Source organism: Equus quagga, chromosome 17 (genome assembly GCF_021613505.1).
Source record: "Equus quagga isolate Etosha38 chromosome 17, UCLA_HA_Equagga_1.0, whole genome shotgun sequence".
NCBI lineage: Eukaryota > Metazoa > Chordata > Mammalia > Perissodactyla > Equidae > Equus > Equus quagga.
This window is the reverse complement of record NC_060283.1, coordinates 39,897,797-39,915,812: the sequence shown is the minus strand read 5'-3', so window position 1 is coordinate 39,915,812 and position 18,016 is coordinate 39,897,797. Positions and strand designations below refer to the sequence as shown.

General features: G+C 37.4%; 1 protein-coding gene across 4 annotated transcripts in view; it reads left to right on the top strand.

Moving 5' to 3' along the window:
- The window catches only part of DIS3L2 (DIS3 like 3'-5' exoribonuclease 2), a 359,659-nt gene that overhangs the window by 156,999 nt on the left and 184,644 nt on the right, over positions 1-18,016 (top strand). For all 4 annotated transcript variants that reach the window (XM_046644635.1, XM_046644634.1, XM_046644636.1 and 1 more), the window contains one exon: positions 13,424-13,597. In XM_046644635.1, coding sequence (XP_046500591.1) covers positions 13,424-13,597 — 174 coding nt within the window. The remainder of the gene's footprint in view (positions 1-13,423; positions 13,598-18,016) is intronic.

Sequence of the window (18,016 nt, the reverse complement as noted above, 5' to 3'; positions counted from 1 at the left end):
TTTGGTATACATTTGTCTAAAATATTGCTTTAAAAATATTTATTAATATTACTTACAAAGTATGTTTCACAGATAAGAGAATAAATGTAACACTTGTGTAGTTTTTGAATCTTGATATTAAAACCAATGCATGAACTCACCACCTAGATTAGGAAATATATCACAACACTGTTCCTCTCTATTCTAACCCCAAATTTTTCCTCTAGAGGTAATCAGTGCCTCAAACATTCTAATTGAAATGTGCTTTTCTTTATAATTTACCCATATTTATACCACTAAAAATGTTGTTTAGTTTTGCTGGTTTTTGAACCTTGTAAAAAATACCATGCTACATATATTCTCCTATGACTTGCTTTTTTCTATTTAATATTATGTTTCTAAGATATATTCATATATTTCATTCATTTTAATTCATATTTCCATTTCCTAAAATATATCATAATTTATCTAGCAATAAGATATTTGGGTTGAACTAAGGTATTGCTATTATAAACAGTGCTCCTACAAACATTCCCGTGCTCGCTAACCCAAGTTTCTCTAGACTTGAAGAGTACAATTACTGTATCACACATATGTGCACTTTTAACTTTACAGCTTTATAGCCAAACCATGTTCCAAAGTGGCTGTAGTCAGTTTTAGTCCTATTAGCAGTGTATGAGAGGTTCTCTTGCTTCACATTCTTATCAACAATTTGATATTGTTAGACTCTTCAATTTTTGCCAATTAATTGGGTGCAAAATGGTATCTCATTATGATTTTAATTTACATTTTTCTGATTGCTAATGAGATTGAGTATCTTTTCCTATATTTTTGGTCATTATGTTTCCTCTTCTAGGAAATGTCGTCTTTACTCATTTTTATAACAGTTAATTTTTTGTTTAGGTTATTTACGGAAATTGCAAAAATTTTACAGAGAGTTCTCCTTATGTTAACATCTTACATTGCCACAGAATATTGATCAAAACTAAGAAATTAACCTTGGCACAATACTATTAAATAAAGTATGAGCTTACTCAGATCTTACCAGTTTTTCCCCTAAGTTCGTTTTTCTGTTCCAGAATCTAGTCCAGGATCCTACATTGCAGTTAGTTGTCATGTTGCTATAGTCTTTCCGGTTTGTGACAGTTCCTCAGTCTTGTCTTTCATGACATTAACACTTTTGAAGAGTACTGGTCAGTGATTTTGTAGAAGTTTCCTCAGTTTGGGTTTGTCTCATGTTTTCTCATGATTAGATTGAGATTAGGCATTACCGGGAGATTACCACAGAGGTGATGTGTACCGTATCAGGGGGTACATGATGTCAGTATGTATTGCTGGTGATGTTAACCTTGATCACTAGGCTAAGGTGGTCTCTGCCAGGATTCCCAACTTACTATTTTCCCCTTGTAATTATTATACTATATTTTGGGGAAGATTTTTGTTTTGAGACTATGCAATTATTCTGTTTCTACTTAAACTTTCACCCACTCATTTTAGCATTCAATTTTAATTGGGCTGTTTGTCATTTGATTTTTTGGAGTTAAAGAATATATATTCTGGAAAGTAATCTTTTTAGCAGTTACTGATGTGGAAAATATCTTCTTCCTAGTTGATGAGTTGTCTTTTCCTGTTATTAATGATTATCTTCTGAAGAACAGGCATTTTAAGCTGAATTTTTAAAGTTTTTGGTGCTGCTGTATAGAATTACAATTAATTTTTGTATACTAATTCTGTATCTAGCTGTCTTGCTAAATCTTCTTATTAATTTTAATACTTTGCATGTAGTTTCCTTTGGATTTTTCATATAGATAATAATATCAATGGTAAGTAGTGACAGATTTGTTTCTTCCATTCTAATTCCTGTAACTTTTGTTTTTTCTTCCTGAACTGGCAATTCACAATTGGGGAGGAGATATTTTCCATACTAATAAGTGATGAAAGTTCAATTTTGAGTAAAAGCAATAGTAGCAGACATTTTTTTCTTGTTCCTCTTTTTTTTTGATATGTTAATAATTTTGCTAATGTGGCAGCTGGTTGTTAAAGGACTCTTACCTAAATATGTGTCTTTGGGTTTTGTTTGTTTTTACTGCCTTCAGTTTTCTTAGTTTTCCTTTGGAGTTTCAAGGAAGAATAGTATGCTTTTTTTCCAGGCTCAAAAGTATTAATTTGTTTATTTGTTTATTCATTCAACCAATATGTATTGGCCACCTAAGATGTACAGGTCTCAGTGTAAAATACAGAAATAAAGAAATGTTTATTCTCTTTAGGATGATCTATCCATTGATGAAGAGATGTACCTAAAGCACTGTGACACAGCTAGCAAGTGACACGTGCCAGAAAGGAGATATAACCCAGGAGAGTGATGTGTGGAGGAGGGAGGCCTGCTCTGGGGACAGGGATGGCTTCCTGGCCTTGCTGCTCTGCTCCGTGAAAGTAAAGTGAACTTGGTGTATGTTTTGTGGACCTAGTTCAACATGGAGGTCATGAAGGGAATGCCTTAAGATCGGAATATATTGCTTAAGGAAGGAGCCATCTGTAGTATTTTTATGGATGAAAACCAGCAGTACCGTGTCGGTATGTAATGAATGCCTACAACATACATGAACAGTCCTGAGATTTAATTTTTGGTAGTAAGTGCTTTACATTTTCTGTTACAGAGTGAAGGAAGGGACAGGGAAGTTTACTTCTCATGGAAGATATTTTGTAATATTTCTGTTAGTTAGGATGCTTTTAGCAGCAAGTGATAGAAAACCCTGACCCAAAGTGACTTCAATCATAAGGGGATACATTGTCTCCCATAAGTGGGAGTCCACAGGTTGGGCAGGCTCCAGGCCCAGTATTGTCAGTGACTTGATAAAGTTGTCAGATAGCCTTTTGCTGTCTTCAATGATCTAGTTGTAGATTCTCTGTGGCCATGAAGACGGCTGCCAGTAAGGTCAGGCTACGTGCTTTCTTCATCCCATCCGACAGGGGAGGGGCCAATCCTGCCTGCCAACCATGATATTAATTACAATCTCCAGGGGAACTATGCCCTGATTTTTTTTTTTTTTTTTCCTTTTTAAGGTTGGCACCTGAGGTAACGTCTGTCGCCAATCTTTTTTCTTCTTCTTCTTGTTCTTCTTCGCCCCAAAGGCCCCCAGTACATAGTTGTATATATTCTAGTTGTAGGTCCTTCGGGTTGTGCCATGTGGGACACTACCTCAGCATGACTTGATGAGCTGTTCCATGTCCGTGCCTAGGACTGGAACTGGGGAAACCCTGGGCCACCAAAGCAGAGCTTGCAGACGTAACCACTCGGCCATTAGGCTGGCCCGTATGCCCTGATTTTATTAGAATAATGAAGAAATGCCTCTGGAACTGAAGATGAATTCCCTGTGTGAAAAAGATTAGGTTTCTGTTAGGAAGGAGGAAGAGGGGAGTGAATGTTGGGTAGGCAACCAATGCTGGGCAATACAGTTTTTATTAGATTATGATAAATATTTCCACAATTTATAATTTAAAAAAAGCCAATGTTATGATATTAAAGGAAGTTTAGAAAATAGAGAAGTCACTCATAGTCCTCTATCTCGAAAACAGCACTATTTTTAGGTATTCTCTTTTTGTAAATGTTTTTACGTAAATTATACTACACCTATATAACACTTCTTAAATTCTATGTCGTAGTCATTTTTATTTTGCTACATCTTAAAAATTATTTTTCTAAAATGCATAATCAGTTGAACAAATGTGCCATGATTTAGTTTATCATTTACCTGTTATCGGAAATCTAGATTACTTCTTTTATTCTGTTTCAACTCTAAGTTTTTTTAGAATAAACTTTATTTTTTAGAACAGTTTTAGATTTACAGAAAAATTGTCAGGATAGTACAGAGAGTTCTCATATACTCCGGCATGTAGTTTTCCCTATTATGAACATATTAGTGTGGTACATTTGTTACAATTAATGAACCAATATAAATACATTATTAATTAAAGTTTATATTTTTATTCAGAAATCCTTGATTTTTAAAAAATCTAATGTCTTTTTTCTGTTCCAGGCTCTCATCCAGGATCCCACATTACATTTAGTTGTCATAGCTCCTTGGGGTCCTCTTGGCTTGTGAGAGCTTCTAAGTTATTTTGAAGGATATATTTTAATGCAGAGTAGGCTGAAGTGTGTTTTTGTTTTTTTTTTTAAAAGATTTTATTTTTCCTTTTTTTCCCAAAGCCCCCTGGTATATAGTTGTGTATTTTTAGTTGTGGGTCCTTCTAGTTGTGGCATGTGGGTTGCTGCCTCAGCAAGGCTTGATGAGCGGTGCCATCTTCATGCCCAGGATTCGAACTGGCAAAGCCCTGGGCCACCAAAGCGGAGTGCACGAATTTAACCACTTGGCCACGGGGTGGGCCCCTGAAGTGTGATTTTTAAGAGAAAAGCCAGACGTTTTGATGCAACATTGAATTATAGTTGTCCTAAAGCAACTGTTGCCATCTTTTTGGACAGTGACTAGAAGACATAGAAACTACTTAGAAAACTGTAACATTTGAACTATAATGCGTGAGAGGGAAAGTCACTCCCAGTATTCATTTTTTTTTTTTTTAAGATTTTATTTTTTTTTCCTTTTTCTCCCCAAAGCCCCCTGGTACATAGTTGTATACTCTTCGTTGTGGGTCCTTCTAGTGGCATGTGGGATGCTGCCTCAGCGAGGTTTGATGAGCAGTGCCATGTCCACGCCCAGGATTCGAACCAACGAAACACTGGGCTGCCTGCAGCGGAGTGCGCGAATTTAACCACTTGGCCACAGGGCCAGCCCCCTTTCAGTATTCATTTTAAATATACACTGAAATTAAAATAAAAACAAACCCTTCTGTAAGACAAATGCACAATGTATAAGTCAATTCCCTAGTAGATTCCGCTTTTGTTTAGATCTCGAGATATTCTGCTTTTCAGAGTGACAGGAGACTTTATGAGTAAGTAGACAGCATAGGATTCTTTCTGGGGCATCTAAGGCCCCAAAGCATAAGCTCTTTAAGCATGCTGACCTGTTAGATTTTTATCTCTTGCAAGCTGTCAAGTCTATGCTGCTGTCAAACATATCTCCAATGAAAATCTCTAATAAATTTATTTAAATAAGGTACTTGAGAAATGTTCTCTGGAACTTAGTAAAATAAATGTTAATTACTACTAATAGAAACTTGGAGTCATTGATCACATTTGGAACCCATAACCAAAATATAATTTTGTCTTTATGAGCCATGTTGTAATTTCAGTAAACAAAGCAAGATTCTTTGGACTCAGAGTATAGCCTGGTGAAAATTTTTGCCAGAACAGAAAGCACCAATAAAATAAAGTAAAAGACAAATTTCTTTTTCTCTTAATTTCAGTACAGGTCCAATGTCTGATATGACTCATTCCGACAATTAATCTTAGGTCCGTCATCACCTGCTTGCTTATGATCTCCTTCCTTTTCACTTCCCGTCCCCACAGGAGAGGATCCAGTACTCAGCTCTGGTTGTCTTTTTGGAGAAGTTTCTCCATCTCTTGGTAGGCCATAGTTCATCACCTCGTTTTTCAGAAAGGGTTTATGAGAACTGTGTTCTCCAAGTTCTTAATGTTTAGAAATCTTCATCTTTGAAATCTAGCAAATTCACTGGAATCCGTTTCAGTGGTGATTTTCTTCATTAGTTTTTCCTAAGAAATTGTATACCCTTTATATCTGTAAAATGTCTCTTCTTTCAGGAGAGTTGTCTGAATGATATCTTTGCAGATGTTTTCTGTTACGTATTTCTGGTTCCTTCCTTCAGGAACACCAGTGTTGCCAATGTTGGATCTCCTTCGTCTGCCTTTCATGTCTGTGTGCTTTCTCTAGAATCTTTTTTAACTCTTTATACTTTCTGATTTCATTTTCTTCACTTCTCTGGAGCTTTTTCTCTGTGATCCTTACTTTGTTCAAATAGTGTCCATTCTTCCTTAGTTACCTTCTGTATGACCTTCATTTTTGTGATGCTTTTATTGTTCTTTTCTACTTATTTCCTGGGTCTAAAACACTAGCTTTTATCTCCTTTTGTGACTTATTTATTCCTTATGCAATAAGGTGATATTTTCACCAGTGTTTGAGTTCTTGCAAGTATCGTCTGTCAAGATTGTCATGTCTGTGGCCACATACATACAGAGTATTTTTTTATCCTTCTGCCATTTTTTTTGCCACTTCCTTTCTTCTTTTTTACATGCAGTATTTTTCAGTAGACTGCCTGGGATGTCTTCTTTCTCTCCCTCTCTCCCCATTTTTAAATAATGAGTTCTTTCTGGATTTTAGTGTTATGTCTTAAAAGTTGGATATTATAAAATACTTTTTTTTTTTTAAAGATTTTATTTTTTTCCTTTTTCCCCCCAAAGCCCGCTGGTACATAGTTGTATATTCTTCGTTGTGGGTCCATCTAGTTGTTGCATGTGGGACGCTGCCTCAGCGTGGTTTGATGAGCAGTGCCATGTCCGCACCCAGGATTCAAACCAACGAAACACTGAGCCGCCTACAGCGGAGCACGTGAACTTAACCACTCGGCCACGGGGCCAGCCCCTATAAAATACTTTTTTCTTCAAGTTTTTAGGCCTTCTTCATCTTCAAGCATAAGGTAATCATTTTTGGCCACTCTGACCTCACTAGCTAAGAGTAGGATTCCCACTGGGTTTTAAGTCTGCCTGACAAAGACTTACTGAGACTCCTACCACATATAACAATGTTTCTTTTCATATTAGTTTAGTTCTCTAAAAACCAGTATATGATATACCTCATTGTTTCTATTTCTCCCAGAAACTATGTATGCTATCTGATTATATATATGGGTAATTATTTTATGTGATTTTTAACGCTCTTGGGTAGAATCATGTGAATTGAGTTTTATAGTAAAAACAAAAAGGGTCAAATATTGGCAATTTCATATGTCTCAACATAATATATGATTGACCTCTTTATATTATTGCTTGCCATTCTTTTTTTTTTTTTTTTTTTAAAGATTTTATTATTTCCTTTTTCTCCCCAAAGCCCCCCGGCACATAGTTGTGTATTCTTCGTTGTGGGTTCTTCTAGTTGTGGTATGTGGGACGCTGCCTCAGCGTGGTCTGATGAGCAGTGCCATGTCCGCGCCCAGGATTCGAACCAACGAAACACTGGGCCGCCTGCAGCGGAGCGCGCAAACTTAACCACTCGGCCACGGGGCCAGCCCCTATTGCTTGCCATTCTTGAATCCTTACTTCTGAGTCATCTCTCAACTGGCTTGAATTGCAAGTATATTTTTTCGGGAAGGAAGTGGGTGGTATGTTTTATGCCTTGTTATATCAATCGGGGTTCTTGGAAACTCAGATTCCAATTCAGAGGAATCACGGCTGTGTCCCTGGAGGCAATAAAACCTCTCAGCTATAGAGGTGAGTATTGTTGTGAGTGGATCTTAAGTATGATATTGAAAGGCCCAACTCCTCCTTTGCACCCTTGGTTCCCAGGCCATGTGCGTGGCTCTAAGATGCTAAGAGCAATTTTGTATCCTAAAGGATAGCACTCCAACCTCACAAGGTGTTGCCTTCCAACTTAGTCCATTAGTACATTATTACTCCATTCTAATGAGTGAATTCAGTGGGCGTTGCTACTTCCAAATGGTGAAATCCTTGATTACAAACAGTGTTGAGTGAGATAACATAATAGCTTAAAAGATATTTGGTAAATCTATGGATTGTGGTGTTTATACAAGCACGGTGGGTAGCATCAATGACGATAGCAAACCCAAACCTAGAATTAGTGTTTCTTCTTCTAGAGAGAGATTACCGCCCTGTCATCATAGAAGAGCCCAGCAAACCTGCTATCAAGGAGTTGGTGGGTCCTCCTGCCAGGGTTCTGTATCAGAGGCTCAGAGTTGGTTGCTGCTGCTGGCAAACTGGCATCCTGCAAGGGTGGTAGCCAGGTATCATTAGTGAGAGGCAGTCCCTGCTGTGGAGATCATTTCCTGCTACCATATGCTTTATTCTTGTGCCCATTGAGCAAGCACTGCAGTGGTTGGGGGAGGAGATTGGTTGACATTCTCAGGGCAGATCATCCTGCTTCCGCAGTGGAAGTCTTGCTGAACATTCTCATGGAACACAAATAGTCATACTCTGGGCTTATTTCAGTAGGTCCGTTTCATCCACATATCTTTTCCCCAGATGTCCTTGTTACTAGTCCTCCAGTTTTTCTTCTTTCAGGTCTCTATCCATCTGGCCAAACTTGTAGCCACTGCTCGTCAGGCCATCTCTCCTCAGCCAGAGTAGACCATGGATGTATTGCTTGAAGTTCTGCCCTCAGGGAGGAAGTTTCTGCTCTATTGTCTTTTCAGAGACTACCCCTTAGAGTAATGCTATGGTAGTCCACTTATGACTCATGACAATGGAAGGTCAGTTGGAACTAGGCATCCAAGGTACTGAGACCTTTCTACATCCTCCTATGTAATATCTTGTATATATATGTGGTCTGGTTCTCTGAGTCTCACTTTTTTTGATTAGTATCCCCACTCCTCATGTGAGAGACTTACTGAGACCCTGAATTCAATGATATAATGATTTATCACCCTTTGAAAGTTTCTTTCCTGTCTTAGCCTGGCAGCTGCAAGAGATTCAAAATACTTTTTTGATATACATAGGAAATACCTGAGTTTTCGTCTTAGTCTGGAATCAAGAATTTAGAGGTGGATCATGTAATTCTTTGTTTCCAACCCTTTTTCAGGTTCTCCAGGTCTCTCCCTGTTTCTGTGAGCTCTGTGATATCTTTCCAATAAATTTATTTTCCAACCAGAGTTAGTTTCTTGCTTACAACCAAGAACCCAGATAGTTAAAGACATCAGTATTAAGAGATGAATGTAGAAAACAGAACCTCAGAAACCTGTGAGACTAATAAATGGTTTAGATGGGTAAATCCCCTTAATTTGCAAAATGCTAATTAATTTCCAAAATATTCTTCAAATTTCAAAGGCAGTGACAACAGGTCCCCCAAATCCTCAATGGGAACTTCATTCTAGTGAACTTAGATAATAGTCATTTTGAAAATTAATTGGCATTTTGAAAATTGAGGCCTGTGTCTTTAGCTGTTTGGATTGTTGGTTGCAAACAAAAGAAAACAACTTTGGTCAGAAAAGGAATTTACTGGAAGAATATTGAAGGGCTCACAGAAACAGTAAGAGGCTCTAACAGCTTGAAACGAAGTGGGAATGAAGGCAACTCTAGAGAGCCAAGAACAAGAAGTCCAACCATTGTCTTTTTTAATTTAATTTTTATTAAGTTAATGATAGGTTATAATCTTGTGAAATTTCAGTTGTACATTATTGTTTGTCAGTCATGTTGTAGGTGCACCCCTTCACCCTTTGTGCCCACCCCCCACCCCCTTGCCCCTGGTAGCCACTAATCTGTTCTCTTTCTCTACATTTTTAAATTCCTCATATGAGTGGAGTCATACAGAGATTGTCCTTCTCTATCTGGCTTATTTCACGTAACATAATTCCCTCAAGGTCCATCCATGTTGTTGCAAATGGACGATTTTGTTCTTTTTTATGGCTAAGTAGTATTCCATTGTATGTATATACCACATCTTCTTTATCCAGTCATCTGTTGATGGGCACTTAGGTTGCTTCCATGACTTGGCTATTGTAAATAATGCTGCAGTGAACATTGGGGTGCATGGGATTTTTGGAATTGCTGACTTTAAACTCTTTGGATAGATACCCAGTAGTGGGATAGTTGGCTTGTATGGTAGTTCTATTTTTAATTTTTTGAGGAATCTCCATACTGTTTTCCATAGTAGCTGCACCAGTTTGCATTCCCACCAGCAGTGTATGAGGGTTCCTTTTTCTCCACAACCTCTCCAACATTTGTTACTATTTGTTTTAGTTATTTTTGTCATTCTAATGGGTGTAAGGTGATATCTTAGTGTAGTTTTGATTTGCATTTCCCTGATGATCAGCGATGATGAACATCTTTTCATGTGCCTGTTGGCCATCCATATATCTTCTTTGGAGAAATGTCTGTTCATGTCTCCTGTCCATTTTTTCATCGGGTTGTTTGATTTTTTGTTGTTGAGTTGTGTGAGTTCTTTATATACTATGGATATTAAGCCTTTGTTGGATGTGTGACTTGCAAATATTTTTTCCCAGTTAGTCCGACCATCATCTTTTATCAGGATTGGATTGGCGACAATGCCAACAGTTCTTTCCACTGCTCTTGCAGGACACCATTGCCACTAGACACTGCTGCCACCACCACTACAATCACTAGAAACCACTCTAGCTGCTGTGAATGAATCCTGAGCCCTTCTTTGTCTTTGCATTTTTCTCTTCATGTTCAAAGTCTTGAGTTGAGGAAGAGTCTAAATTACACACAGTATGCTGGCTACTGTTTTCATAGAGTGAGAGGAGTCTTCTGTAAACAGAGGCTAGGCATTATGTAGGAGGCTGGTCACTTCTATGATGGGAATTGTAGTCATTTGGCCCACTTAGATGCAATGTGGAAGTCTTCCTTTCTAATTTGTATGCCTTTTCTTTCTTTTTCCTGCTTTATGGCACCCACTGGGCCTCTAATACTGTATTTAATAGTATTGGTGAGAGTGAACACCGTTATCTCCTTCCTGGTCCAGAGGAAAGCGTTAAGTCTTTCACCATTAAGTGTGGTATTAGATCTAGGATTTTCATAGGGGCCCTTAATCAAGTTGAGGACATTCCTGTCTATTGCTCACTTGCTGAGAGTTTTGATCATAAATGGATGTTGAATTTTGTCAAGTGCTTTTTCTGCATCTATTGAGATGATTGTGTGTGTTTTTTTCATTGTTTGCTAATATGAATTATATTGATTTTTGAATGTTGGACAAATTTTGAATTACTTGGTCATGATGTATTATGCTTTTTATATATTGCTGAATTCTATTTGCCAGTATTTTGTAAGAGTTTTAAGTTGGTGTTCATGAGGGATATTGATCTGATGAATCCTTTGACTGATTTTGGTATCAAGGTAATGCTGGCTTCATGAAACTAGTTGAAAAGTGTTCTATCCTCTTCTATATTCTGAAAGAAATTGTATGGAATTGGTACTAATTCTTTCTCAAATACTTGGTAGCATCATCATTGAAGCCATCTGGGCCTGGAGTTTTCTTTGTATGACGATTTTAAACTATGAATGCAGTTTCTTTAACAGATATAGTGCTATTTAAGTATTGGTTTCTGCTTGAATAATCTTAGGCAGTTTGTATCTTCCCAGAAGTTTATCCATTTCATCCAAGGTATTGAATTTATTGGCTTAAAGTCATTTTTAATTCCCTTATTATCCTTTTAATGTTTGTAGGATCTGTAATGATATCCCTTCTCTCATTCCTGATATTGGTAATTTGTGACTTTTTCTCCTTATTTTTCTTAATCACTCTCACCAGAAACTTATTTTATTCTCTTTTCAAAGAATCAGCTTTCGATTTTATTAGTTTTCTTTCTTGTTTGTTCATTTTCAATTCATTGATTCTTGTTTCTTTATTATTTCCTTCCGTCTGTTTATCTGGGGTCTAATTTACTTTTCTTTTTTTAGTTTTTTAAGGTAGAAGCTTAGATCATTGATTTCTTCTTTTCTAATATGAGCATTTAATGCTGTTAATTTCTCTCAAAGCACTGCTTTAGCTACTTCTCACAAATATTGATACGTTTCATTCAGTTCAAAATATTTTATAATTCTTTTTTTCTTCTTCTTTAACCCATGGATTATTTAATTTCCAGATATTTGTGGATCTTCCAGATAGCTTTCTCTTATTTTTTTATTTTATTTTTTATTTTTTAGTTTATTTTTTTTAAAGATTTTATTTTTCCTTTTTCTCCCCAAATCCACCCAGTACATAGTTGTGTATTTTAGTTGTGTGTCCTTCCAGTTGTGGCATGTGGGACGCTGCCTCAGCATGGCCTGATGAGCGGTGCCATGTCCGCGTCCAGGATCCGAACGTGTGAAACCCTGGGCCGCTGAAGCGGAGTGCATAAACTTAGCCACTCGGCCACAGGGCCAGCCTCCTGTTATTTTTTTCCTTGTATTTTTGCTGTCTTTGGCTTTTTGTTGTGCTTCCTGGGAGATCACCACCTAAGTTTGGGGAGAAGGCACTGGTCTGAGTCCACATTGTATGTGAGGAGTCTACAGGCTACCTAGAGTCCACAGGTCAACCCACAGGGTACCGAGAGCCTATGCTGGTGGGCAGGCATATGTGTCAACTGTGGGCTGGTCTCTCTTGGCTGGTGTGTGAGAAATGGGGCTAGCCCTGCTGCCACCACTGCCGTGTTCTAGTAGCACGGCTAAAGATGAGAATTTGTTAAAAGTCTGCATCTGAGGCAACCACATTCCCAGTCTCCCTCTACCACTGTGCACCTAAGAACTCTGGCAGCCAGGCATCTACCCTTAGGAAGGAAACAGAATCTTCTTCAAAGAAATTGAATGGCCCCAGAGAAGGCCCTAATGCCAGAGCTAAACTCCTTGCAGGAATAGCTGAGGGTGGATTCCTAGATCCCGCTGGTGGATGAATAGACCTGCACAACAGAGGGGGTGTCCATCTTTGCTCTCCCCAACACCCTCTACAAAGGCAGTTCTTTCGAGAATCATATCACATTTCCTATTGACTGTCTGTATCTAACACACAACTTTAGACTTGTGGTCTGTATGTGGCATGCCAATACTTACAAGAATGGAGAGCTATCAATTTTGATGTATGTGTAGATAACCCACAGATAAAGAGTGAGATCTGCCCTCTAAGAGGTGGAGCCCCACTCATGATGTCAAGACTATCTTATTAAATGCCCTTTTAAATGCAATTTTGCTTTTAGTGGACCAGTACCCTACAATGTGAATGGTACTTTGCTGGGTGACTGGATTACAGATAATTTTAACTTTCTTCTTGGTGCATTTCTATACTTTTCAACTTCTCTACAGTGAATATATATTACTTTTGTGTTTAGATAAAATATTTAAAAATATTAAGGTAGAAATTAGTAGGATTGTGAAATAAATATAAACATCAGATCTAATTAGTGAGCATGACTTAAGGAATAGGCACTCTGAAACTAATGATTTAACAGCAAACTGGGTTGATCAGAGTTGTCTCTAAAGGTGTTTGCAAGAGAAAGAATTGAGAAAAGTTTTTAACAATATCAGTGTGACTTCTCTGTGAAAAACAGTTGTAGGGGTCCTAAGAAAAGCCACCTGGCCCCATGCCCCAGGTCAGAATGCTTGAAGAAAGGTAAAATTACATTGTAGTCATGGATTTAATAGGACAAGAGTATCGTTGTCCTTCTTCTTGGCCCCCCAATCACTGGTAGTGGAGTTCCTGCTGGGGGAAGGACCGGGGGTTCGAAGACTTTCCGGGGTCACTTTTAGAGAGGAAACAGGTGCCGACATTTTACTTGTTCACTAACGAGTTGTTCCTCTCTGTCCTGTCCGCAGGCAGCTGGCTAAGAGTCTTGGTCAGGCTGGCGAAATCGAGCCTGAAACAGAAGGAATACTAACAGAGTATGGTGTGGATTTCTCTGATTTCTCTTCAGAAGTTCTAGAATGTCTCCCTCAAGGCCTGCCCTGGACAATTCCACCGGAGGAATTCAACAAGAGGAGAGATTTAAGGTAAATATCTGAAACTCTTTAAGAGTTAAACTTATAACTTATAACTTAACCTTCCTAGGAGCTGGGCTCAGATGTTGCAATCTTTTCACAAACATTCAAGTTCAGTTCAATTGAGAATTAAGTGCTCTGTACCAGAGGTCGGTAAATTATGGCCTGCAAGCTAAAGCCAGCCCATTGCCTGTTTATGTACAGCCTATGAGCTAAGAATGGTTTTTATATATTTAAATGGTTGAAAAAAGTCAGAAAAGAATAATCTTTCATGAAAATTATATGAAATTCAAATTTCAGCATCCACAAAGTTGCGTTGGAACACAGCCATGCTTAATTGGTTATATATTATCTATGGCTGTCTTTTTATACTACAAGAGCAGCAAAGACCATATGGCCTGAAAAGCCTAAGATAGTTGCTCTCTGACCTTTATAGAAAAAGTGTGCTGACCCCTATTCTAGACCATTCTAATTTCAAAAGTTACAGTTGCTACCCTCTTTTCTCATTGCTATGCCCCATAGGTCTGGTTGAATTAAGACAGTGTTATCTGGTTAGAAGAGCCTTCCTTTAAATGGGCCTCTTCGGGCACAGAGCAAAGGATTCAAGACTTCTCTGTGCTTGGAGCTTCATTTTAAAGCTTTACTTTTAGGTCTGGAATTTGTTGGAAAGTACTTTTGTGGTATTTTTATAACAACATCTTCTTTGAAGATGTTTCTTCATTGTGGGATGTTAGTTCTTTTCTGATATTTCTCTTCAGAATTTGGTTTCAGAACTGGCATTCATTTTGGATGCCACATGGAGATATTTAGAACCAAGAAACTCTTCATGCAACCCACTGAGGCTGTGGAAGGTTTTTTGCTAAGGTCATCCCGTGTCAGAGCCTTTTCTGCCACCCTTGTTCGCTGCATGCAGCTGAACTTATGATACCTTCAGCTCTTGGTGCCCGTTACTCCACCTAGTTTGAGAATCCTTCTTCTGTGTTCCATCTTGCTATTGTGTCCTTTAGGAATTTGCTGCCTTTTTTGCTTTTCTTGTTGAGGGTAGGCAAGGAAAAGGAGATGACAGTTAGTCCCCTTTCCTTTTTGTTGGTAGCTCTGATAGAACACACATTGTATCTGAAGTCAGTTAACTCAAGTTGCTGTCCTAGCTTTCAGCAATAAGCACTCTTCACGGACCCTCCTGCCAGTGAGTAATCTTGTCAGGGGCTTTGAGATCTTGGGCCCATAAGCTTACTCTCTCTGAACCTTTGTTTTGTCATATACAAATTGAGGGGCTGGTTTTCAGACATCTTTTCTTAAATCTAGGACTCTATAAAACATTTTAATGAGAAAAGAAGGTCAAGATGAATGGCTGAACTTTATTGTTTGAAGTATAAGTTAGCATAGCGATTTCACAGTAGCTATCAACATTTCAAATGTACCTTTCTCCCAAAAACTCTACTTCCAGGAATCCATCTTCCTCAAAGAATTGTGCAAGAATATATACAAGAATGTTTGTTGCTGCTTTATTGTAGAAGTAACACTGCTAATGTTTATCAATAAAGGAATGCTTAAATAATGTAAGTCATATCAATAAAATAGCATTCCCTGCAGCTGCAAAAAGGAGTTAGATCCACGTGGACTGTCCTAAAAGGATGGCCATTGTATATTGCGAAGTGAAAGAATCAAGTTTCAGAGTAATATGAATGAGGCTATTTCTTTCTAAAGTAAAATAATATAAAAACTGTATAAATGTATATACACACATACATATATATGTACACATAAAAGTATACGTGCATAGGAAAAGGTCTGCAAGGAAATATATCGAACTGTTGATAGTGATTACCCATGCATGGAGTCTGTAGAGTAGTAGGAGTTAGATGATATTTTACTTTTCATTTTATAAATTGCCCTATTATTCAAATTATTTAAAAAAATAACCTTTAAAAATTATAAATGGGACTATCTGGAAAGAGAGGTGCGCAGCATTTCCTAGTCTGACTCAGCCTATAGTTAAGCAGTCAGGCACTTCAGCAGTTATAGAGCCCAGCGTTGCTCTAGGTTCCCGTCTTATGGCTCCACCTTTTCTTTTTCTTTGGCCCCATTGCCTTCTTGGTTAGACCACAGAAGGTCTCTCTTAAAATATACCCATGTGTCCTGTGAAAGGATCCAAAGACACCGGGAGCTTATGGGATGCTCTCTGCTCTTAGCAGAGTAACAGGGATTTTTTTTAAAAAATCACTTTAACTTCCAAACACTTTCTCCTTACCTATTATCTCTAGGATGATGTTTCTAAAATTTGAGTCTGAGTTTTTTACGCCTTTGGCTTAAAATTTTCAACTGCTTCCTGATGCCGAAAGTAATAATCTCTAAACTTCATTGAACATGCAGTCCCAATAACGTTTCCTTATTTTAAAATTATAAGTGTACTTACTGCTTTACTAGTTTATTAAGTACATTATAAACATACATAAAAATGGAAAACTGAGAATGAAATAAATTTTAAAATATTTTATTTTACTTAAAAAATGTATATAAAACTGTTCATGTTAATAATTTTACTTTTGGTGAAAGCAATGTGATTGAATAGTGTTTTTTTATTATTATTTTGTTTTAACAACTTGTGATATAGAAACTCAAAGGTCTGATTCTAAGTTTTGTATATTTTGGCACTTGATTTTGGTTTTAATGGTTATCATAACTGAAAAAGATGCCTCTTATCTTGGGAAGAAGTGAGCTGAGCTTACTAAATCATAAGACTCATTTTTCACTCCTCTTCACCAGTTATATTCAGATTCATTTTGAAATCCAGCTAATAAATTTCTCTCTCTCATAATGTCAGTTCTTGTGGACTAATTGAAAGGTACCGCATTTTTAGGTTTTTAAAAAATAGGTTCATAATTCTTGGTTATTCTTCAGTTGGCATCTTTAAAAACTAGTTAGAAAGTTCTATTAGAAAGTTTAAGTGTATAGATAGGAGCAGTTTTGTAGTTTATACATTTAGATCATTTTAGGCTCCCAAATTGTATAACAGTGGAAACATTTCAAAATATCCATTCTTAAAATTTTATCTTTAAAACTTGAGTTGGTGTTTTATTTTATTTTCAAACAGCAGTAACTTTTTTTCTCATTGTTAAAATGTCACCTTTACCTTCAAGGGACAGATTAAGTGTGTTTAATTTTTTTTAAGTATCTGCTAGGTATCATGTGATGGACAGTCATTGTATTGAAATCATAATCTGGCTGATGATGAATTCATATTAGGTGTAGAAGAAGAGTCAACTTTGCCATTTTCCTGGTGTTAGTAGTCTAAGTATTACTAGTTTAGCATTATCTTCAATTTGTATATCTTTGCAATAATCTTTTTTTAGCCACTTGCCTATTTTGTAAGGATTAGTTTAGCTAAAACGAGATAATTTCCATAAATCCGTGTGTTGGGCATGGGTAAATACCCATTGATCAGAGTTGGCTGAAAGCATAGGAACCAATGAGAGTGCCAAGGTCATTGTCTTTGTGTCCTGGAACACTGCCCCTTTCATCTCCACACCTCACCAGCTGACCCACAAACTGCGTGAGGGCACCCTGGTTAATTTATGTAGTCCTGGTTAATCTCTTATTTTTTACAATAAAAAATAAGCATGAAGAGAAGTCCATAGTAGGCTGAAGTGTTTGGATCTAATTACCTTTTCCTTCTCTTTGGCTGGTCTTGGGATACATTTATTCAGTTTTTCAAGCAACACATATTTGTTGAACACCATCCATGGGCAGTGGGCATTCAACAATGATGAAAAATAGATGTGGTCTCTGTTTTTATGGAACTGTCTTGTGGCAGAAGAGCATGAATCAAATGTATTAAGCAATAGTCAAATATGGAATGGTAATAGAGGAGAGAGGTACTTGGTAGAAGAGTTTGTAATATTGTGATTTCTCCTGCTCAGAGGTCCAGTGCCTTCAAAGAGGTTTTATCATTATTAATTTTCCTAGGAATATCAAAAGAACTGGGAATGAGTCCCATGGCATGCTAAAAAACATGTGCTACAAATAAATACGTATACTGTAAACTCCTAAATAAAATCTTCTATGTCTTTTTTCTTTTTCTCCCTTCTTCTCCCCATACACATTCATTTACATATACTATTTATATATGTGTGTATACATCAAAAAATATGCCAGGCACCAGGTTAGCCACTAGAAATACAAAGGCAAGTAAGGCCCAGCCCTTGTTCTTCAGGACTTTATTGTTCCTCAGTGAGATAGTTTATACTCAAATAAATTATAGCAGAGTATGGCAAGTGCTCCTATATTTATATGAGCAGACTGCCACAGTCATTGGTGCTTGAGCTGAGGTCTGAGAAATGAGCAGGCATAGAAGGAACTAGAGTGACTAAAGTGGTCTTCATTTTAGTGATAGGCTGTGGCTGCAGAAAAGGTGATATGTTCCCTTAAGAC